The sequence below is a fragment of the Phaseolus vulgaris genome, chromosome 3 (genome assembly GCF_000499845.2).
Source record: "Phaseolus vulgaris cultivar G19833 chromosome 3, P. vulgaris v2.0, whole genome shotgun sequence".
Lineage (NCBI taxonomy): Eukaryota > Viridiplantae > Streptophyta > Magnoliopsida > Fabales > Fabaceae > Phaseolus > Phaseolus vulgaris.
In genome coordinates, this window is record NC_023757.2 from 31,969,199 (window position 1) to 31,993,272 (window position 24,074).

The window sequence follows — 24,074 nt, forward strand, 5'->3', positions numbered from 1 at the left end:
CTCTTCCAGCATCAACACCGCCATCCACGCCTGCCCCTCCTCCATCATTGCCACTTCCATCAGCTCCTGCTTCACCAGTCCAAGCCATTCCATTGGCATCCGCGCCACCTGCGGTTGAGGCCCCCGAGCCAAACTTCATGGAGGACCCCCCGAGCGCCTCCACACCTTGTGCAACAGTTGGAGGGGGTCCTCCTTCAAATGCCTTAGCCGCAGATGTTGCTCCAATCGGGGATGAGGTTGCCCATGCCTCTCCAATTCTGATTACCGAATCCCCGACGTCGCCACCACGCCCAGAAGCGCCTACTGAAGAACCAACTAAAGAAGGTGGCGACGAAAACCAACAACAGGCCCACCCAGCGCCTCTACAAGAAGCAAACCTCTCTCTTGAGGTCACGAGGATGTGGGAGCCTTTATCTGCCAGGCTGAAGACGATAGCAGAAGACATCCCCGCCATCATCACTAGAGCTGTGGAGAGCTCCACCAGGAAGCTCCAGGACGACCTCTTCAACCTTAGAACTGAGAACAACACCGTGAGGGTTAAGGTGGAGAAGTTGTCCTTCAATCTGACACTCGCGGAGATTGAACACTCCCGAGTAGAAGATGCGATGAGCACCGAGCTCAGGTTGGCGCGCAAGGAGGCCACTGAACTCCGCCATAAGGTGCAGCAACTGGCTCAAGAAAAGATCGAACTAGAGAGCAAGATTGTTCCTTATCGCGTCAAGGTGGCTGACCTGGAGGCTCTCATAAAAACTGACGCCGCCAAGGTGAAGAAACTGGAGCAAAGATCAGCCGACCGGGAGATCTTCCTTGGTAAGGTGGAGAAGGCGAGGGATGACGCCATGGCTGAGCTTGCCGAGGCCAACAAAGAGAAGGGGAAGATCGCTGCTGAATTGGGCCAAGTGCAAGCAGAATCCAAGAAGGTTGCTGAAGACCTTCTCCAGACTCAAGAAAACAACGAAAAACTCAAGAAGCAAGTCGAAGAGCTGGAGCAGCAGAATAAGGGGCTGAAGGAGCAAACTGAAGGACTCCAGAAACAGATTGAAGAACTTAATATGAGTTCTGCCCAAATTCTGGCTGCTGGATTCGCGGCTGCACGGGAACAGTTTGCATGCTTGTTCCCCGATCTGGATCTCAACATGGTGTCCCTAAACAACGAGGTGGTGGATGGGAAGGTGGTTCCCGTCGAAGACTGATCAATTTCCCCTCATCCACCACCTTTATGCTTTTCTTTGCATTTTGTAATGAACTTTCTTCTTTTTCTGTTTACGTACCCCGAACTGATATTTACTTTAATGAAATTGCCTTTGTATTTCTTTTTGTAACTTCTTTGCCTGCTTCAACTTCCCTTGCGCAATTTACTTTAGAGAAATAACTTAGTAATTTCGTAGGCACGATCTTGTACTTAACTGTTTCGAACCATTTCAGCTTCAAACAATAATCACATTAACAACTCGTAATCTTAAGGCAATTAACCTTAGCGTAAAATCACTCTTCAAGCAACAAACTTCAACTCAACCACTGGCTTAAAACATTTCTTCACCCGATCTGCTTCGTCAAAACGGGTCTTCAACTTTCTCGCCACTGTTTGAACTTTTCCTGGTCGCCAAAGACTCTTGGCGATATCAGCTTCTTTTTGGCTTCATGCCTTGGCCATTGTTCTTTTATCTGGGGGTAGAGGCGCCTTTTGGATCCTTCTCTACCTTCCTGAACTTCGGAACAAAAGGTCGGGTGGCTAGGCGTTCTCTTCGAACCTACCTTAGCCACCTTCCAAACATCGTCCACCCTTAACACCGTACCTGAACTCGTTCGAGATGAGAAGGATTTTACCTTTCCTGAACTCGCTCATAGGCGAGAAGGTCTTTTACTTGCCTGAACTCGCTCATAGGCGAGAAGGTCTTTTACTTGCCTCTACATTGCCCCGGGGGTTACATCTTCTCGCCCCCAGAAACACTGAGGACTTTTCACTGGTGCCTCTACATTGCCCCAGGGGTTACATCTCCTCGCCCCCAGAAACACTGAGGACTTTTCGCTCTTCCTCGCCTGCACTCGCTCGACGGCGAGGAGGTCTTTAACTCGCCTCCGGACGCGCGAGGGCGTTGAGGTCTTTTAGTTGGTGCCTCCAATCGCCGAAAGACGATGAGGACTTAAAACTTTTAGAAAGCATGCAATATATCTTTAACTTGCCTTAAGCCACATACAAGTGACAAGGTCTTTCTTCAAAACTTTCTGAAAACAACAGGCACGCAATCTAAAGCAACTTGTACTTCGAAAACTTCTCTTTATTGGGTGGCCTCGTTAAAAACCCTCCTTAGGGAAAAAAGAGTGCCCCCTTCAAACTGTTTTAACAGAGACATTGTAATATAACTTCGTGTTTGTCTTTACTTACAAGGCTTTTTAACTGTAATACACCTTCAGGTGCGTGGCGTTCCAAGTGTGAGGAATCGCCCCTCCTTCCAATATCTCTAAGCGGTAGGCGCCGTTCCCGAGCGCCTCGGTTATTCTGAACGGCCCCGTCCACTTGGGCGACAGCTTATTTTCCATCTCGTACTGGTGGGCTTTCCTCATCACCAGGTCGCCTTCTCTAAACTATCTTGGCATCACCTTCGAGTTGTATCTTCGTTCGACCCTTCTCTTCACCGCTTCAGCCTTCAATCTCGCCTCTTCCCTGACCTCATCCAGTAGATCCAGGTTCAGCCTTCTCTCCTCATTCGAGTCTTCCTCTACAAAGTTCTGGAATCTCGGCGAGCTCTCCTGGATCTCTACTGGAATCATTGCATCGCACCCATAGACCAAGCTGAATGGGGTCTCATGGGTTCCTGACTGCTCGGTGGTGTGGTACGCCCAGACTATACGGGGTACCTCCTCAGCCCAGCCTCATTTGGCTTTCTCTAGCCTTCTCTTCAAACCTCTCAGCAACACCCGATTAGCTGACTCCACCTGGCCATTCGTCTGAGGGTGCTCGACGGATGCAAACACTTGTTGAATTCCCACCCCTTCGCACAGCTTCTTCAACAAGTGGCTTGCAAACTGAGTCCCATTGTCTGACACCAGGCGCTTGGGCACTCCAAATCGGCACACAATATTCTTCCACACGAAACCTTCGATCTTGTGTGCGGTGATCTGGGCCACTGGCTCTGCTTCGATCCACTTGGTGAAATACTCAATCGCCACCACCAAGTACTTCATCTACCTGATCTCGCCAGCGGGAATGGTCTCAGGATGTCGATTCCCCAAGTATGAAACGGCCAAGGGCTGTAGATCGACTTCAACTCCTCGGGAGGCGCCTTGTGCCAATCGGCGTGCTGTTGGCATTGTTTGCAACATTGGGCATACTTCTTGCAGTCTTCTCTCATCGATGGCCAGTAGTACCCTGCACGGAGAGTCCTTGCGGCCAGAGCTCGACCCCCGACGTGGCTTCCGCATATACCTTCGTGGAGCTCTGCCATGATTCTCGTGCACTTCTCGCAGTGTACGCACTCCAGGAGCGGGTGAGTGAACCCAAACATGTACAAATCGCCATTAATCAATGTGTACTTGCTAGAAGTTTTCTTTACCTTCCTAGCCTCTGTCGGATCCAGTGGGAGAAGGCCATCTACCAGGCACCGCTTGTACTGTGTTATCCAGGTGTCTGGCTCATGGATAGCGCAGACCTGCGTCATGTTCACCTTCTCTCCTCGACATGCTCTAATTCTCGGCGATCTCAAAGTTTCTTGCGTCAGGGACTTATGACTTCTCGCTGCTTTCTCCGTCGACTTGCTTATCTGAAGAACCAGGTGATCTACCACAAATGCTCTCGGCGTCTTCAGAGTTTCTTGAATCACCGTCCTCTGTCTACCCCCCTTGCCTGAACTGGCGAGCTTAGCTAGCAAGTCAGCTCGGGCATTCTGCTCTCTGGGCACATGCACTACTTCAAAGGAGGCAAAAGAACTCTTCAATTCCTGCACATACTCCAAATAAGCCGCCATTTGTGGATCTTTAGCCTGGAACTCGCCTGTTACTTGCCCTGTAACTAGCAGCGAGTCACTCTTAGCCATTAGCACCCTGGCTCCCATCTCTTTGGCCAGCAAAATCCCGGCGATCAGCGTCTCGTATTCTGCTTGATTGTTACTGGCTTTGAAGGCAAATCTCAAAGATTGTTCGATCAGCACGCCGTTGGGTCCTTCCAAAATGACTCCAGCACCGCTACCCTGCTGGTTCGACGATCCATCCACCGAGAGTACCCAACGGAAGTCGTCCCCTTCAACTCGTGTCGCCTCAGACGAAAGCTCGACCACGAAATCCGCAAAGATTTGCCCCTTGATCGGGCCTCGGGGCTCATATTTAATATCAAACTCTGACAATTCTACTGCCCACTTCACCATCCTTCCTGCAACGTCGGGCTTCTTCAAGACCTTCTGGATGGGCAGGTCAGTCATCACCAGTATGGTGAAGCTATGGAAATAGTGGCGCAACCTCCTCGCCAAAAATACCACAGCCAGCGCAGCCTTTTCCAGGGCCTGATATCTCGTTTCGGGCCCCTGCAACACCTTACTCACAAAATAAATAGGCTTTTGGGCCTGATCTTGATCCTGGGCGAGCACCGCACTCACCGCCCTCTCAGTTATAGCAAAATACAACCTGAGAGGGGTTCCCACCAGCGGTTTGCACAAGACCGGCGGGCTCGCCAGATATTCCTTCAGCTTGACGAAGGCTTCCTCGCACTCCTTCGTCCAAGCAAACTTGTTATTGCGCCTCAAGCACTGAAAATAGGGATGGCCCTTTTCTCCGCTAGCTGACACGAAGCGAGACAGGGCTGCCATCCGACCTGTTAGCTGTTGAACCTCCTTCACCGTAGCTGGGCTCCTCATCGCCAAGATGGCGGCACACTTATCAGGGTTGGCCTCTATGCCTCTTTCAATTAAGAGGAAACCCAAAAACTTTCCAGCCTCCACGCCGAAAATGCATTTCTCTGGATTAAGCTTTAATTTGAACTTGGCGATCGTCGTGAACAATTCCTCCAAGTCTGCAACGTGCTTGCTCTTTTCTGGCGAGGTCACGACCATGTCATCGACGTACGCTTGCACGTTCCTTCCCAGCATCGGTGCAAGTACTCGATCCATCAGCCTCTGGTACGTGGCCCCCGCGTTCTTCAGCCCAAACGGCATCACCTTGTAGCAGTAGCACGATCTCTCCGTCATGAAGGTTGTCTTCTCTTCATCCATGGGATGCATCTTGATCTGATTATACCCCGAGAAGGCATCCAGGAAGCTCAACAGCTTACACCCTGCGGCACTATCTACCAGGGCGTCTATGCTTGGTAAAGGATATGAATCCTTTGGGCAAGCCTTGTTCAGATCGGTGAAATCGACGCACATGCGCCATTTCCCGTTACTCTTCTTCACCAGCACGACATTTGCCAGCCATTCAGGGTACTGGACTTCCCTTATGTGGCCTGCAGCGAGGAGTTTCTGTGTTTCGTCCCTGATCGCCTGCCTCCTCTTTTCGTTGAACTTTCTTCTTCTTTGTCGCACTGGTCTTACCAAGTTGTCCATCGCCAGATGATGGCACAAGAAGTCGGGATCGATCCCGGGCATGTCCGAAGCGGACCATGCAAACGCGTCCAGATGCCGCTCAATCACCTTGGCGATCTGGTCCTGGAGCTCAACCTCCAGGGATCTTCCCAGCTTGAAGATCTTTCCCCCGATTTCTCTCTCGAGCCACTGCTCGACGGGTTTTGGTCTGGTTTCTCTGGCGATCACCACCCTAGTGATTCCCAGCTCTCTCGCTTCCTCGGGGTGATTCCTTGCCTCTTCCTTCTCCAGACCAGCGTTCCCCTCCCCCAGCTCAGCGTCCACCATCTCCACGTCCCTTCCGGCGATCTCTTCTGTTACCGTCGATCTGAGCTTCACACCAGGAGGCGGGGTGGTTGTTACGTAACTCACCGATCTCTTGTTTTTCAGGCTATTCTTATAGCACTTCTTCGCTTCCTTCTGATCGGACTTGATGGTGATAACCACCCCCTCCATGGACGGCAACTTCACCTTCATGTGCCGGGTCGACGGTATGGCACCTATCCTGTTGAGCGTGGGTCTTCCCAACAGGATGTTGTATGCTGAAGGAGCGTTTACAACGAGGTATTTGATTTTCTCCGTTCTTGAACCCGCCACGTCTGTAAACGTTGTCCTCAATTCTATGTACCCCCTGACCTCCACTTGGTCACCAGCGAACCCATGCAAACACCCTCCATAGGGCCTCAGCTGGTCAAGGGGCGGCTCCAACTGCGTGAAAGTCGGCCAAAACATCACATCTGCCGAGCTTCCTTGGTCCACCAGCACCCTGTGGACCTTTCTTCCTGCTGTTATCAACGAAATTACTATGGGATCGTTGTCATGAGGCACAACATCCCGGAGATCTTGCTTGGTGAATGTAATATCCACTTCTGGTGAGTGGTCTTCAAACATATCCACCGTCATCACAGACCTTGCGTACTTCTTCCTCTATGATGCGGTGCATCCACCTCCTGAGAAACCCCCTGCAATGGTGTGGATTTCTCCGTGCGTGGGCATCTCGTGCTGCTGAGCTTCAGCACCTGCTGGTTGGGAGCTCGACGCGCCCCCCGTCCTTCTATCCAGCAAATAATCATTTAGGAACCCGTTCTTTACCAGATCGTCGAGCTGGTATCCTAATGCTAAGCACGAGTCCACTGTATGGCCAAAGCCCTGGTGAAACTCACACCAGGCGTCTGGCTTTGGTCCCAGCACCTTGTCGCCCACCTTCTCTGGCGCCTTCAACCTAGCGGATATATTGGGAATGGCGATCAGATCCGCCAAACCCATGACAAACTTGTGCTTAGGTGGGCGATTGCATTCCCGGCGTGCTGGTTGCTGGCATCCTTGGCCCCTGCCCTTGTTCTTCCTTGGATCATAAGGATGGCGAGTCCTCTGATCCCTTCTGGCCGCCGCTGTCTCCAGCACCCTCTGCGGCTGGATCCTGGTTTGGGCGCGTGGCCTAGTGGGGGCCACGCTTCCCCTCTTCTCGGCGACTTCGCTCTCGTTGGCGATGTGGGCCACCGCAAGTCGCCTAACCTCAGCAAACGTGGCGGGGTATGCCCTGATCAACGCCTCGCAGAATGGTCCCGGCAGCACGCCTTTCTTAAATGCATAGACCAGCATTTCTTCGTCTTTGACCGGCGATCTGACCATCTGCGCCCCAAAGCGATTTAGGTAGTCCCTGAGGGACTCTCCCTGATACTGCCTTATATCAAACAGGTCGTAAGACACCCTGGGCGGCGCCTTGTTCACAATGTACTGCTCGACGAAAATCTTCGAGAACTGCTGAAAACTGGTTATGTGACCGTTAGGCAGGCTCACAAACCATTCCAGCGCCGTTCCCTGGAGCGTGCTCACAAACATCTTGCAATACACGACGTCTGATCCCCCTGACAGCATCATCTGTGTATGGAACGTGGTGAGATGAGCTTCAGGATCCTCCACGCCAGTGAAAACAGCCTTAACCGGAACCACGCTCGCAGAAATAGGCGTGTCAGTAATCGCCTGATCGAAAGGCATAGGAAAAACACGAGGTGGCGACGACGGCGCGACCTCTTCAGCGACAGAACGCCCTTGCTGCTCCTGAAGAGCTTGACGCAGCTCCTCAGTCACCTTGCTAAGCTCATCATTCCTGGCCCGAGAGGCGGCCAGGTCTTCGTGCATTCTCGCCTGCTCTATGCGCGAGGCTTCCACAGTTGCCTGCAACGAGCGCATAATCTCTACCATCTGCGCCATGGTCATGGCGGCGGCGCCTTCAGCAGCGACGGGCGCAACTGGACTTGAACGATTGCTTCTCATTTTTCTCATGAAACTTAGCGAATCACAGAATGCAGCGAACAACACTTACTTCAGCTACGATCGATTCAGCGATCAATCGGGGAAAACTGCGCGAAACTCTGCAAGAAACTCAAGAACACCGCGAACCTCCAAAGAAACCTGCAACTCCACCAGAAACCACTGCTTCTCCCACGGATAACCAAACGAGCGAAGGAACTAAAACTCCACCGAACAAATCACGCGTAAACAGCAGAAAAACTCACTTCACCGAACAAAAACCCAAACGAACGGTGGAAAATGTGAAAACACCAAACAAATCTTAAGCGAACAGCGAACTACGGTTGCACCAGCACACAACCACGCAGAAAACTATGAAAACCCCCAAGAACTCACGCTATGGATGGGAACAGGTTTTACACGGCCCCACGGTGGGCGCCTGATGATCCTGCCTGTTGACCAGAACGTTGGAACCTACCTCGTCAAAGGATCGACGTGTGCACCGCTTCAAACCTCCGTCCTTCTTCAAGATCCACCTCAAGAACCTGCAAAAGAACAGAGCGGCGCCGCTGCGGCCGATCGCACTCCAACGCCCAAGTCAGTGACCGAACCACCAAATACTAAGAGCAAGAACACTCAAGAAATCTCAAGGAACCGTGCAATGTTCTCTCTCACAGTAAGCTCTAGAACTCGCAAGCGTAAAGAGTATAATCTGAACGTGCGTACCTCAGAAAGTTCGTTGAGAACTCTTATATACCTGGTCACTTTCTCTCTCCTGGCAGTTACAGACCTGGACACGTGGCTCGCATCCAGTCGTACACGTGCCATCATCTGGAGCCTCCTTGACTTGGGCGCTGCTTCTGACTCTCTTTTTGGCTAAGTTATTTATGCATGGTACTGCCCAGTGCATAGCTAACTTGGGAGCGCGATCTCTACTGGAATTGGCGAGTGAGGGTGCTCTCGTACACCTTCCCTGTGGTCTCGTCGACCGCCTTCATAATCTGCACCACCTTCATCTTCGGCGATGTGCTTGCTCTGGCGATCTCCAATCGCTTGGTCGCCTGAGTTTACATCTGGCGACTTCACCTTCTACTGGGCGATCGCCGGTCCTGGTATGCTGGAGATCGGAACACGCCACCTTAATAAATGGCGACTTCACGAGCCCCCCGACTTCCTCCTCTTCTGCCAACCTGGCGCCTTGTCCACACGCCTACACTGTAGCTTGGTGCCACGTCATCACTTCCGACTACCAGGGCGGTACAGTTGTTATCTCCATATGTTACATGGCCTTCTTGTTTGAAGGTGATGCTCACAAACTTTGATTTATCTCTTGTCATGTGTTTTGAGCAGTCACTGTTCAGATACCACTGTTGCATGCTCTCCATCAAATTTCCCTACAAAGTGAAATTTCAAGTACAAAGATTTGGTCCCCTTTTAAATGTGGGTCCTTTTGATTTACATTCATTACTGGGAACTCTAGAATTTATAGGAATCCATCTCATAATGCCTTTAGGAACAAAATATTTCCTAATTTTACAGAATCTGACAGAATGACCTCTTTTCATGCAGTAGAAGCATGTAACAACCGGTTGTTTCGACAGAACAATCGGTTGTTTTTCTGGCAGTTTCGAAAATGACTTTGAAAACTTGTCTTGCTTGTTTTGTGGATTAAAATCTAATCCAGCTTTTCCAAAAACACAATTTTGAGATGCCAAGACATTCTCAAATTTGGATTTGCCCTTTGAAAGCTTATCCACAGTCTTTACAAGATAATGAACTTTCTTTTCAAGATTTTCACAATTTTCACAAATAAGAGTGTCACACTTGTAAGAAGAGTTTTTGTAAAGAATTTCAAGATTTTCAAAATCTGTTTTTGAATTTTCTAATTCTTCTTCCAGTGATTTGACTTTGTTTTCAAGCCAGTTGTTCATTCCCTTCAACCGGTTGTTCAAGAGAGCCAATCGGTTAGCGTGTTTCTTGAAAAGCTTGAAGTAATTGACAATAATTTTCAGCATTTGAAGAATTAGAGGAACTTACACTGCTTAAATCATCTTCCTTTTTGGCCATCAAGCATAGATTGAGACCTTTTTTTATTATGTCTCCTTTTTCTTCTTGTCTTTGATTTCTTTATTTCAGTGATATTCTCATGAGTTGCTTTGAGTGTATCCCACATCTCCTTAGCATATTCACACTTTGATATCCAGAAAAATTCTTTAGAATCCAAAGCAGATGTTATTATATTTTTGGCACTGCAATCAAACTTGGCCTTTTCATTTTCTTCATTTGTCCATTGGGACCAAGGTTTTTTAACAAAAGATCCATTCTTTTGCATCTTTGGAATGAAAAGGCCATTTTCAATTGCATCCCAAATTCCTTGATCAATGGATTCAACAAAGATTTTTATTCTAGCTTCCCAATACTTATAATTCAAACCAAAGGTGGTTTGTTAATTGAAGCACCCTCCTCAAAAGGTAGTTTTCCAGCCATCGAAAAAGATTTTAGGATCAAACTTAAGTATTTTTCAAGTACCAAGCTCTTGATGCCAATTGTTAGAATATATGGCCTTAAACGAGAGGGGGTGAATTGTTTAAATGGATTTTCGCAAACTTTTAAGGCTAGAATGAAATCCTTTGCAAGAAACCAGATTAGGAATTTAGTTAGCCAAGAAACAAAGCACAAAACAGGAAAGCACCAGAAAAAAAAATCGGTTGTTTCTTCAAAACAATCGGTTTTTTATGTTGAACCAAGTGTGTTCAACCTTTGAAGAATCCAAACCCTTTGAAGGATGATGAAAGGCTGGTTGTGCTTGTTCTTGCTGAGCTGTCCTTTTAGATAGGATCTGGGGTAGATTTAATATGTAATCCACTCTTGATTGAATCCAAAGCTTAGGCATTCTCAATCTTTTTAAAAGAAAACTGTTTTTCAAACTAAGAGAAAAACAACCTGTTGTTTTGTCGAAACAACCGATTGTTTTATACTTAGGTGATTTTAGAAAAGGTTGAAAACTGTTTTTATGGTTGACTTGCTGTCAAAACCAAAACAACCGATTGATTCGTGGAAACAACCGATTGTTTGTTTTGGTACCATAAAAGAAAACTGTTTTGTGCTTTGACTGAGCATTAAATGATTTTCTAACTATTTACGCTCCAGTTTTTAATGCTTTGACCAATCTTTAAATGCAATGAATAGTTTGTTGAGATTATGCAACAAACAACTTTGTTTTAAATACAGTAAAACAGATTTGGGTTTTACACAAGTTTTGAGTTTTTGAAAAGTTGAGATTGCTTAGAGATTGAGTTTGATCAAAGAAGTGTGAGATAGGATTTTCTCTTGTATTGATTTCAGATTCGTTCTGTAACAAGTGTAATCCTTTGTATCTTTTGAAAGAACCTTGTGTGGTTGCTGAGAAGTGTTGTGTGTTCTTGAGGGGATCAAGATCAGCATTCTTAGTGTTGTTGTGCTGACCAAGAGAAGTGTGTGTCTTGAGGGGATCAAGGTCACTTCTTTTGTTGTGTTGTAAGTGATCTAGGTTTGATTACTTAGTGGATTTCCTCAGTGGTTTCTGAGAAGACTGGATGTAGCTCTGGGTTTAGAGTGAACCAGTATAAACCTCTGTGTGCATTCTCTCTATCCTTAATCTCTTTAAATTCAGTTTTGATATTTACAAACTGGTATAAACAACCGATTTTTTTTCTGGTGCTATTGTTTTTGCTTTGTGTTTTGGCCAACTGATTTCCTTATCAATTGTTTCTCGAAGTAATTTCATTCTTGAATTAAAAGTTTGCGAAAACCCTCTTTAAACCATTCAACCCCCCCCCCCCCCCCTCTAGTTTAAAGCCATACATTTTTACAATTGGCATCAAGAGCTTGGTTCTTGAAATTTATTCTAGTGTGATCCTAAAACTTTTTTAATGGCTGATAGACTACCTTTTGGGGAAGGTGCTTCAATCAACAGACCACCTCTGTTTTGTTGTTTGAACTACCAATTTTGGAAAGTGAGAATGAAAATCTTTGTGGAATCACTTGACAAAGGTATTTGGGATGCAATTGAAAATGGTCCTTTTGTCCCAAAGTTTGAAAAAGATGGATCTTCCATTGAAAAGCCTTGGTCTCAATGGACTGATTCTGAAAGCAAGAAGGCCAAATTCGATTGCATTGCCAAAAACATAATAACCTCTGCTTTAAATTCTGATGAGTTTTTCAGGGTCTCTCAATGCAAATCAGCAAAAGAAATGTAGGACACCTTGGAGGTAACTCATGAAGGTACAAATGAGGTAAAGAGAGCTAGGAAGCATACTCTAATCCAAGAGTATGAGATGTTCAGAATGCTCAAAGGTGAAACAATCGTTGAAGTGCAGAAAAGATTCACGCACATCATCAATCATCTCATGAGCCTTGACAAGATCTTTGAAAAGGAAGAATTAAACATCAAGATTTTGAAATGTCTTGATAGAGCATGGCAACCTAAGGTAACTGCTATATCCGAATCTAAAGATCTAACATCCTTGAGTATGCCTTCTTTGTTTGGCAAGCTTAGGGAACATGAGCTAGAGATGAATCGACTCAATGTTCAAGAAAGTGAAGACAAACACATAAGGAGTATAGCCTTAAAAGATGTCAAACACAAAGGCAAACAAGAATCCAGCGATGATAGTGATGAAGAAAGCCTTAGCCTGTTATCCAGAAAGTTTAGCAAATTCTTGAAGAGGAATCGCAACAAGGACAACAACAAAGATACGTATGGAAACAAGAAATCCAATGATTTTAATTCCAATAACTATACTTGTTTTGGTTGTGGTGAGCAAGGTCACATAAAGGCAGATTGCCCAAACATAAGCAAGGAGAAAAAGCCTAGCTACAAGGAAAATAAGGGCAAGACAAAGAGAGCCTACATAGCTTGGGAAGAGAATGACGTATCATCATCAAGTGAAGAAGAGAGAGCAAACATTTGTTTGATTGTTGAAGATGATGATGAATCTTGCAGCTCAAGTGAAGTAAGTTCTTGTGCTTCTTTAAATGAACAAAATTATAGTGAATTGCTTGAAGCTTTTCAAGAAACTCACGATGAAGCTAATCGATTGGTTCTTTCAAACAACCGATTGAAAGAACTTAACAGCTGGCTGGAAAAGAGAGTGAAGGCACTTGAAGAAGAGATTGAAAAATCTAAAAAGGATTTCAAAAATCTGGAAACACATTTCAAAAATTCTTCTTGCAAGTGTGACACTCTCATTTGTGAAAATTGTGAAAACCTTGAAAAGAAAGTGCATTATCTTGTTAATACTGTGGATAAGCTATCTAAGGGAAAATCTAACTTTGAGAATGTCTTGGCATCTCAAAATTGTGTTTTTGGAAAAGCTGGTTTAGGTTTTAATCCACAAAACAAACAAGATAAGTTTTCAAAAAGTTTTTCAAGAAAGCCAGAAAAACAACTGATTGTTAAGTCAAAACAACCGGTTGTTACATGCTTTTACTGCATGAAAAAGGGTCATTCGGTTAGATTCTGCCAAATAAGAAAGTTTTTTGTTCCCAGGGGCTTCATGAAATGGATTCCTAAAGGATGTGAGGTTCCAAATGAGAAAAAGAAATCAATTGGACCCACATTTGTGAAGGGACCAAATCTTGTTGCTTGAACTCATGTTTGTGCAGGAAATCTAAAGAAGTGTGAGGGACTGAGTCAACTAATCAAGTTCTTGGAAGAAAAAGACCAACATTGAAGCTGAATCAATGTTCTATATCTGTCCAAAGGATCACAAAGAACATGGTTCAATGAAAGAACATCATAAAGGATAAGACATTCCTTATCTCTATTCTTAATTCCTGTTTTAAAAGTTCATTTTCATGTTTGTATAACCTCTTTAAAATGTTCAATTTCATCTGCTTTGAATTCTTTCTGCTCATGATTAAAAATTCAAAATCAGTTTTGTTGCTGTAGAAAAACAACCGATTGTTTCCTCGAAACAACCGATTGTTTTGTGTCTGACAGCACTATAAAGAAATCAAATTAATTTCTTTTTTGAATTTCTATCTGTTGCAGATCAAATTAAAGAAACAATCCTTGGTCAATGAACCTGTGTTGAAAGTTGATCACGCTCAAAAAGAAGTTACAACAGTCATAAAGGAATATATTCCAAAATCTTGAAAATTTAAGAGCTTTTATGACTAGTCAAAGATCACATGTGATGACCATGTGATTTTCTGCTTTTTCTGACGTTTTCTGTGCAGGGCATGGTCAAGTCTTCTCTCTCTGAAAATATGATACCCATTCATGTCATTGAATGCTTTATGATTCTGTTTTTGCTATAAAATCTGTTGCAACTTATCTCTTTCACAAGAACAACCAAATGCAACATCTCTTGTAACATCTCTTGCAATTCTTGTGTGAGCTTCTCTCTGTTTCTTCTCTGCCATCATGGAATCAACACCTCCCACCTCAAAAAGAGTCAAAACCAGAGCAGTAAGGTCTGGAGGAAGGCTAGAAGGATGGTTTTCTGGAGATAATGATCTTATTGAAAGGTATAGGTTTGAGACTAGCACCAAAGTGATAAACAATCCCAAAGTTGTTTGCTTTGATTGGCTGAAAAGCCAAAAGCTAGATAATGTCATAAGGTTGCTCAAAGATCAATCTCTCAGAAAGTTCTTGGAGATGAAGGGGAATATCTACCAAGATTTAATTAGAGTGTTCTACACAAATCTCAAATTTGAGGGAAACAACCTTGTCTCTCATGTGAAGGGTGTAGATATGAAGATCACATATGATGTGTGGTCTAAAATACTTGTTCCGGCCGGTTGACCTGGGTCATCTCTACGAGTGGCTTGTCCTCACGAACTGGAGCACCTTCGTTCTATCTTGTCTATGAGTACCTGGAAAAGAAGAACAAAGGGGCGCCCTCGCGGCCGTTTGCACTCTGACGCTCAAGTCAGCCAGCCAGAAACATCAAAGGTGACGCAACCCCGTATCGGAGCACTTGAACGAATGCTCTGAGGGTGGTCGAAAACTGTACTCAAGGACTAAAACTGTGTTGCCCTAATTGCCTTGTGCTCATAGCTGGGTGCGCCGTCAAGAACAACTAGGGCTTAGTGCTCTGTGTAATTATCAAAAGCGTACCTCTGCAGACTCTGTTCAGGTTACCTTTGTAGCTGGGTTTCTTCTCTCTCCAGGCTATTATGCTTTTGGACGCGTGGCTCGCATCCAGCCCTGCACGTGTCGCCATCTGGGCTGGGATAGCAGGTAGCGCCCAGCCCTACACGTGTTGTCATCTGAGCTAAGGCAGCTTGAGCGTCATTTCTCCATCGCTCCCAACCCTACACGTGTCATCATCGGGATTGGGGCAACTTAAACGTCATTCTTTGTGTAGTAACCAGCCGCACAGCTAAGTCTTCAGCTCAAGGGGAAACCTAGCACGTAATGCACTGTGAAACATCACCCGACAAGGCGAGTATCGGATGCAACAAGGTGCATCATCTCTATGATATCGCTCGTAGCGAATGGCACCCTCCTTACTGCTACGCCATGCGTGTTCTAACTGGGGAAACCTTGCCACCAACGAATGTCCACCTTAGGAATCCTGTCGCTGATGTGCAAGGTGTTTTCCCCAACCCACTCGACTTTCATGCCCCAAGCTGGTGCCACCATCGTCTTACTGAACTTACACGCTTGGAATTACCCTTCTGAGCCTTCGACAGCCTTAACTAAGTTCGCTGGGAGACCCGGCGACGTGCTCCTTGTGGCGGTGTGTAAACCACCCGATCTCCTAGCATTCTCATACGGCGACGGCGACTGCGACGCAACTCTGGTGACCGCCGGTTACGCACACCGGCGATCGGAGAACGCCAATCCACCGATCGGCGACTATGCCCACTTCCGAGCCATTCATCCTTTCTAGCTTACGCGTTCCATTGAGCACGCCCCACTCGAGCACGTGCAAGACACGTCATCACGCCTGATGACCTGGTCGGTACACAGCCCATGGGCTTCCCTTATCTGGAGTGCAATGTATAATCTTATGGCCACTTGGGTTCTAACTTGAGCGTTGTATCTCTCGCGCCATCATACTCCGTGGGTGCCCCTTTGACTCGACCATTTATTTTGTGCGGAGGGTCCCACAGTGCTGCCACCCAACTTTAGGGCGATGTCTACACTCGGCGACGTCTTACTCGGCGACGTGTTACTTCTGCGCGATGCTTCTCTTGGGCGATGGGCGATGATCCATCTTGGCGGTGGCACATCTCGGCGATAACCGATCACTTATACTGCAGAACGTCGCTTCTACATACGGCGACTACGTTGACTTCTTGACCACCTACCTTTCTCTTGTCCACGTCATCACACCCGATGACCTGGTCGGTACAATACTCTGGCCTCAGAATCAACAAGGGGAACCTTGGAGTAGTGGAGGATTTCAACAAAGTCCAATACTACAAGAGCTGTTTGAAGAATCAAAATGCTCAAGTTAGGACTTGTTCGGTTGGTGGCTTGAGGCTTGATGAAAGGTTGCTGGCTCTTATTGTGACTTGGATTCTAACTCCAAGGGGGAGCAATCATTTTGTTCTTACAGAGGAGGACCTGGTGTATATCTACTGCATTATGAAGAAAATTAGAATAAATTGGATCCACATCATCAAAGAGCACATGCAAAAGGCAATGAGGTTAAGTGACTATCACTATCCATATGCTGTTTTGATTTCTAAATTTTTGTTGTATTTTGAAGTGAATCTGGAGGATGAAACATCTAAGTTGGTCAAGTCAACTCAAGAGTTGAACAATGGATCTCTCAGCAAAATGGGATTCACCAAAATAGGTGGCAAATGGATAAGCAAAGATGGTGACCTTGGTGCCTCATCAAGTGCTGCTGCAGATCTTGAAGAAGGTGAACATGCTGTTGATATGGATTTTCAACATGAAGATCAACCTGAAACACATCAAGATGTTGGACCCAGTGCTGGTGCTGGAAATCAGGAAGATGGAATGCCAACCATGTCTTCTTTTGAGAGATACATGGTCAATAGGCTTGATGGCTTTACGGAGAACCAAAGAAATCTCCATGATCTGTGTGTAAGCAACTTCCAGAGCATTGATAACAGGTTTAACAGCATGGATGCACGCTTCATGTCTTTGGATGAACAGATTGAGGCAGTCTAGAACCAGATTTTTTATCTTCAATATGCTGATAATGAATGAAGAGGAAAAACAACTGGTTGATATCTCGAAACAACCGATTGTTTTTGGTGTTGTATCAATTTCTCTGTTTTCTGCTTCTGCTTTTTAATTCTGTTGTATTAAGAAAAATTATCCTTTTTTATCTCTTCTTTTTGTCTATTTATGAAGACAAATAGGGGGAGATTTATGCTGTGTTTGTTTTTTCGTTATTAATTTCTGCAAAACAGTTGTATGGTTGAAACCTTTTAGGTTTTTGCTCTGATATTATGCTCTGAAATGTTGTTTCTGTTTCTGTGCTAACCAAATATCAGAAGTTCTATGCTTTGCTTAAAACTGTGCCTTGCAGGAACTGGTTCAGATTCAATCAGATATAACACAAGCATCAGGGATTTGTCTTCATCAAATAGGGGGAGATTGTTGAACCAAGTGTGTTAAAGCTTTGAAGAATCCAAACCCTTTGAAGGATGATGAAAGGTTGGTTGTGCTTGTTGTTGCTGAGCTGTCCTTTTAGATAGGATCTGGGGTAGATTTAATATGTAATCCACTCTTGATTGAATCCAAAGCATAGGCATTCTCAATCTTTTTAAATGAAAATTGTTTTTCAAACTAAGAGAAAAACAACTTGTTGTTTTGTCGAAACAACCAATTGTTTTGTAGTTAGGTGTTTTTAGAAAAGGTTGAAAACTGTTTTTATGGTTGACTTGCTGTCAAAACCAAAACAACCGATTGATTCATGGAACCAACCGATTGTTTGTTTTGGTACCATAAAAGAAAACTGTTTTGTGCTTTGACTGAGCATTAAATGATTTTCTAACTGTTTACGCTCCAGTTTTTAATGCTTCGACCAATCTTTAAATGCAATGAATAGTTTGCTGAGATTATGCAACAAACAACTTTGTTTTAAATACAGTAAAACAGATTTGGGTTTTACACAAGTTTTGAGTTTTTGAAAAGTTGAGATTGCTTAGAGATTGAGTTTGATCAAAGAAGTGTGAGATAGGATTTTCTCTTGTATTGATTTCAGATTCGTTCTGTAACAAGTGTAATCCTTTGTATCTTTTGAAAGAACCTTGTGTGGCTGCTGAGAAGTGTTGTGTGTTCTTGAGGGGATCAAGATCAGCATTCTTAGTGTTGTTGTGCTGACCAAGAGAAGTGTGTGTCTTGAGGGATCAAGGTCACTTCTTTGGTTGTGTTGTAAGTGATCTAGGTTTGATTGCTTAGTGGATTTCCTCAGTGGATTCTGAGAAGACTGGATGTAGCTCTGGGTTTAGAGTGAACCAGTATAAACCTCTGTGTGCATTCTCTCTATCCTTAATCTCTTTAAATTCAGTTTTGATATTTGCAAACTGGTACAAACAACCGATTGTTTTTCTAGTGCTGCTGTTTTTGCTTTGTGTTTTGGAAAACTGATTTCCTTATCAATTGTTTCTCGAAGTAATTTCATTCTTGAATTAAAAGTTTGCGAAAACCCTCTTTAAACCATTCAACCCCCCCCCTCTAGTTTAAAGTCATACATTCTTACAGTTTATACCAGCAAATCAATAACAGCTGAATTTAAATAAGTTTAAGAAAAGAAAGAGATACACAAACAGTTTATATTGGTTTACTCTTACCAAGAGCTACATCCAGTTCCCAGAATCCACTGGGCAATCCTCTAAGCAATCAAATACAGATTACACACAAAACCACCAAAGAAGTGACCTTGAACCCCTCAAGAAACACACTTCCTTTGGCACAACACACACCAAGAATATTGATCTTGACAACCTCAAGAGCACACAACACTCATTGGCTTACAACACCAGAAAATACAAAAGTATTCAGAACAAATTACACTTGTTTACAGAATGAACTGAAATCAATACAGATGTAATCTTATTCCACTCTCTCTTGAGAAAACCAAAGTTGAATAGTGAATGTTCAAATCTTATGTATGTGTTTATTGATGATTGTAGGATCGTGGTGAGCTGAAGGTCGTTTCACATGGGAGGAAGATAAATAAGTTAGGAGCACCTCATGAGCGAATAGAGGCTGTTGTAGAAATGTGTGGCTTAGGGGGTCTGCTTCAGGCTAGTTATGAGGTTTTAGACCGAGGATTGTTGTGTGGTTTTGTAGAGAGGTGGCATGCAGAGACTAACAACTTTCATTTACCGGTTGGGGAGATGACCATCACTCTTGATGATGTGTCAAATTTGTTGCATTTACCCATTGTCGGTCAATTTTACACGTAGGAAACCTTATATGCAGATTCGGCGATTGCTTTATTGGTACAAGCTCTCCGTTTTGACCGTAGAAATGCATCTGAAGAAACATGATACTGCCGAGGAGCTCATGTGCGCCTGAGTTGGTTAAGAGATGTGTACGAAGAAGCATGCTCAAGGAAGCAGTGGACTGTGGCTGCCAGAGCTTACTTACTTCACCTTGTCGGTTGCACTATATTCGCCGACAAGAGTGCTACATTAGTTAGTGTGTTTTATCTTGAATTTTATGTTGATTTGAGGTTGACCGGGGGATATTTTTGGGCGGGAGCTGCATTAACTCACATGTATGAGCAGCTAGGAAATTGTAGTTATGCAAACATTAAGCAACTAGCTGGTTATGCGACATTTTTGCAGGGGTGGAGTTATGAGCACTTTATGTCTATAAGGATGAGACGTATGAAACCACTGTATTCTGAAGACCAACCTCGATGTAGGATGTATGATGCAGGAAAAGGTACTTCAATTGTTGTTGTTCGATCACAATTAGATACATTGACACCAACTTCAATTCGGTTTTGTCCGTATGACGAGCACAGGGAAGAACGTCCATTCGAGTGGATTTCCTTATTCTCTGGTTATTTGAGGCTTGGAAATTGGACACAATTACACATGCCATAACGTGTTCTGTGTCAGTATGGACATACACAGATCATCCCTCACAACCCATCTGTACTTAGACATGGTGATCCGGATACAAATGAAATGGACCGTCGATGGTTACATTATGCTGATTATGTCATAAATGATATGGCAAAAGCACCTTATCCTGGCGCTTGCGTTGAAGGGTACATGTCTTGGTTTAGATTTGTATCACATCCATATGTGATTCATGTGGAGGATGATGAGCGTCCTCTACTGGTACCCTCAGATGCACGTGGCCACGGAGCACATCCTGAGGAGTCCCATACTGCTCTGGTATGCTTGTAACTTCATTAACGTATTAATGTGTTATCTTTTCTAATACTATGACATTCACGCTTGTAGGGTATTTGTCGTAGAATTATACAGACATTGCAACCATTACTTAATCATGGTGATGTCGTGGAGGGCAGCCCTGTTTGGGAAGGCATACAAGCAGCCATTATGTTAGCACGAGAAGCTACTGATGATAGGGATGTATATGTTAGGAGACATTCACGTAGGAATGATTGAACATGTATTAAGGATAATGTATTAGGATTCCTTTTTATGTATTTAAACCTTATCTATATTATTGATTGAGCATGTATTAGGGATAATGACGACGTATTTGAACCTTATCTATAATATTATTGAACGTGGATTTTAGTATTGTTAAGTTCTGAGCATTTAAAAAAAACATGTACTGCTTTTAACTATTAATACTTATATGTTCCAGATATTGACATCCATAGGCACCTGATTGACTTATGGATAAATCCATCCATATGCACCAATATTGGGTTATGGATAAATCCATCCATAGGCACCAATATTGGTTTCGGATATTCTCATCCATAAAAACAACAACGTGTTCCGGATAATTTCATCCATAAAAACAACAACGTGTTCCGCATATTTTCATTCGTAGGCACCATTGTGTGTATAGGATACATGCTTCAGCGCGCACAAATGCATCACAAATGTAGTCAATACATATATTAAAATATCCCAAAACAAAAATATTAGTTATCTATTACAAATGTTTAAGATTAGAAAAATCGTCTAATGTGTTAGAATATATGGCTTTAAACTAGAGGGGGTGAATTGTTTAAAGAGAGTTTTCGTATACTTTTCAACCTTGAATGAAAATACTTCAAGAAAACCTTGATTAAGAAATCAGTTTTTCAAAACATAAAGCTAAGACACAACACTAGTAAAAACAATCGGTTGTTTTACCGAAACAATCGGTTGTTTATACCAGTTATCAAATATCAAAACTGAATTTAAAGAATTAGGGATAGAGAGAATGCACACAGATGTTTATACTGGTTCACTCCAAATCTAGAGCTACATCCAGTCTTCTCAAAAACCCTGAGGAAATCTACTAAGCAATCACAACTTGATCACTTACACCACAACCAAGAAAGTGACCTTGAACACCTCAAGACACACACTCTTCTTGGCCAACACACCAACACTAAGATTGTTGATCTTGATCCCCTCAAGAACACACAGCCAATCTCAGCAAACACAAACGAAACTTGTTTCACAGAGTACAAGGATTACACTTGTTATAGAAGATAATCTGAAATGAATACAAGCAGAATCCTATTCCACACACTTTGATCAATCACAAACTCTAAGCAATCTCACCTCTTTGAAAAACTCAAAAACTCTTTTTAAAATCTTGTTAAAGATTGTTACTCAAATCTGTTTTTCTGAATTTATTCAAAGATGTTGTTTGTTATCAAATCTTAACAAACTCTTAAATTGCATTAAAAGATTGGTCAAAGCATTAAATGACTGGAGTGTAAGCAGTTAAATCATTTAAAGCTCAGTCAAAGATAAAACAGTTTTTCTGTTATGGTCCCAAAACAAACAATCGGTTGTTTCCTCGAATCAATCGGTTGTTTTGGTTTTAATAGCTCAACCATTTGAAAAACAATTTTCAATCTTTTTTCAAAACATCTAAGTATAAACAATTGGTTGTTTCGACAAAACAATCGGTAGTTTTAACTTAGTTTGAAAAACATTTTACTTTCACAAAGATTGAGAATGCCTATGCTTTAGATTCGATCAAGGGGTGGATTACAACACTCAAACTACCCCAGAACTAAACTAAACCAGCACAGCAACAGCAAGGACAGCCAAGGCTTCAACATCCTTCAAAGGGTTTGGATTCTTCAAAGCTTGAACACCACTTGGTTCAACAATCTCCCCCTATTTGATGAAGACAAATCCCTGGTGCTTGTGTTTGATCTGATTGAATCTGAAGCAGTACCTGCAAAAATACCATTTATACTATCCAATGCTTCTTATAGCAGTAGGTTAGATTTTTATATATTCAAAGCATAAAACATGATAAACAATCGGTTGTTTACACGAAACAATCGGTTGTTTTTATCAGCAGTAGCAGAAAACACTTTTATATCATAGATTTTAACAGATTATACAGTATCAGATAAAGATATACAAGAACCAATTAATTCTCCCCCTATTTGTCTTCACAAATAGACTTTAGCATGTATCAAAACAAATTTAGGAGAGATTATTAAGATCAAGGATACCTAACTAATTTCCTAAGAAGAAAAATCTCTCTTTTCGTAAAGGTTTTGTGAAGATGTTAGCTAACTGCAGTTTGGTCTCCACAAACTTCACTTCACAGTTCTCATTGTTTACATGATCCCTGATGAAATGATGCCTTATCTCAATATGTTTGGTCCTTGAATGCTGAATCTGATTTTTGGTAAGATTGATGGCACTTGTGTTATCACACATCAAAGGAACCTTGCTGATTTGTAATCCAAAGTCTGCAAGTTGTTCTTTGAGCCACAGAATTTGTGCACAACAGTTTCCAGCAGCAATGTATTCAGCCTCAGCAGTAGAGAGAGCAACACATGCTTGCTTCTTGCTATGCCATGAGATTAGGCTTGAGCCAAGAAGGTGGCAAGTGCCACTTGTGCTCTTTCTATCTAGCTTGCAACCTGCAAAGTCAGAATCTGAATAACCAATTAAATGAATTGGAGAGTGAGAAGGATACCATAATCCAACAGATGATGTTCCTTTGAGATATTTCAGAATTCTTTTTGTAGCTTTGAAGTGTGACTCTTTAGGATTTGCTTAATATCTTGCACATAGACACACCGCAAACATGATGCCCGGCCTACTAGCTGTTAGATAAAGCAAAGATCCAATCAATCCTCTATATTTTGTTTGATCTACACCCTTTCCAGCAGCATCCGCATCCATGTAACAGCTTGATGGCATTGGAGTGCTTGCTTCTTTGCAACTCTCCATTTCAAATCTTCTTGAGAAATTCTTCACACAAACTATCTTGTGTAGCACCAAAGATGATGTCATCAACATAGATTTGCACAAGAATTATTTTTGTATTTGACTTCTTGATGAAGAGAGTCTTGTCTACCATTCCCCTTTCATATCCATGAGATAACAGGAAGTTGCTAAGCCTCTCATACCACTGTCTTGGAGCTTGCTTCAGTTCATACAAAGCTTTCTGCAACTTGAAGACATGGTTGGGATACTTATGATCTTCAAAGCCCGGTGGTTGATCTACATAGACTTCCTCATTGATGTAGCCATTCAAGAAGGCACTCTTGACATCCATTTTGAAGAGTTTGAAACCACTCATACAGGCAAAAGCCAGCAGCAGCCTCACAGCCTCCAATCTAGCAACAGGAGCAAAGGTTTCACCATAATCTATGCCCTCTTCTTGATTGTAGCCTTTGGCAACTAGCCTTGCTTTGTTCCTTGTGATCACACCATCCTCATCTAGCTTGTTCCTGAAAACCCATTTCGAACCAATAATATTCATTTCATTAGTTTTAGGGACAAGAAACCATACCCCATTCCTTTCAAATTGATTCAACTCTTCATGCATAGCTTCAACCCACTTCTCATCCTTGAGAGCTTCCTCAATTGACTTTGGTTCAATTTGAGAGACAAAAGTTGTGTGCCTGCAGAAGTTTGAGATGGAGCTACATGTGGAGACACCTTCCTTTATCTGCCCTATGATGTTATCCACTGACAGATCTCTAGGAATCCTCCACTCCTTGGGCAGCTCACTCTGTTGCAGAATTTCAATCGGTTGTTTCTGCGAATCAACCGGTTGTTTTTCTGCACAGATTTCCAGCTTCTCCAAACTGATGCTCTGTTCATCTTCTTCAGCACTGGTCTTTGGGATTTGATTGATTCTGCGATCTACCTCATCAAAGA

The 24,074-nt window shown here is 43.5% G+C and overlaps 1 protein-coding gene across 1 annotated transcript; it reads left to right on the forward strand.

Moving 5' to 3' along the window:
* Positions 1-398: 398 nt before the first annotated feature.
* LOC137805553 (uncharacterized) lies at positions 399-20,372 on the forward strand. The gene is made up of 6 exons (XM_068605497.1): positions 399-593; positions 18,915-19,169; positions 19,575-19,674; positions 19,757-19,794; positions 19,854-20,135; positions 20,205-20,372. Exons 1-6 carry the CDS (start codon positions 399-401, stop codon positions 20,370-20,372), a joined length of 1,038 nt encoding a protein of 345 aa, XP_068461598.1.
* The last annotated feature ends 3,702 nt before the right edge of the window (positions 20,373-24,074 follow it).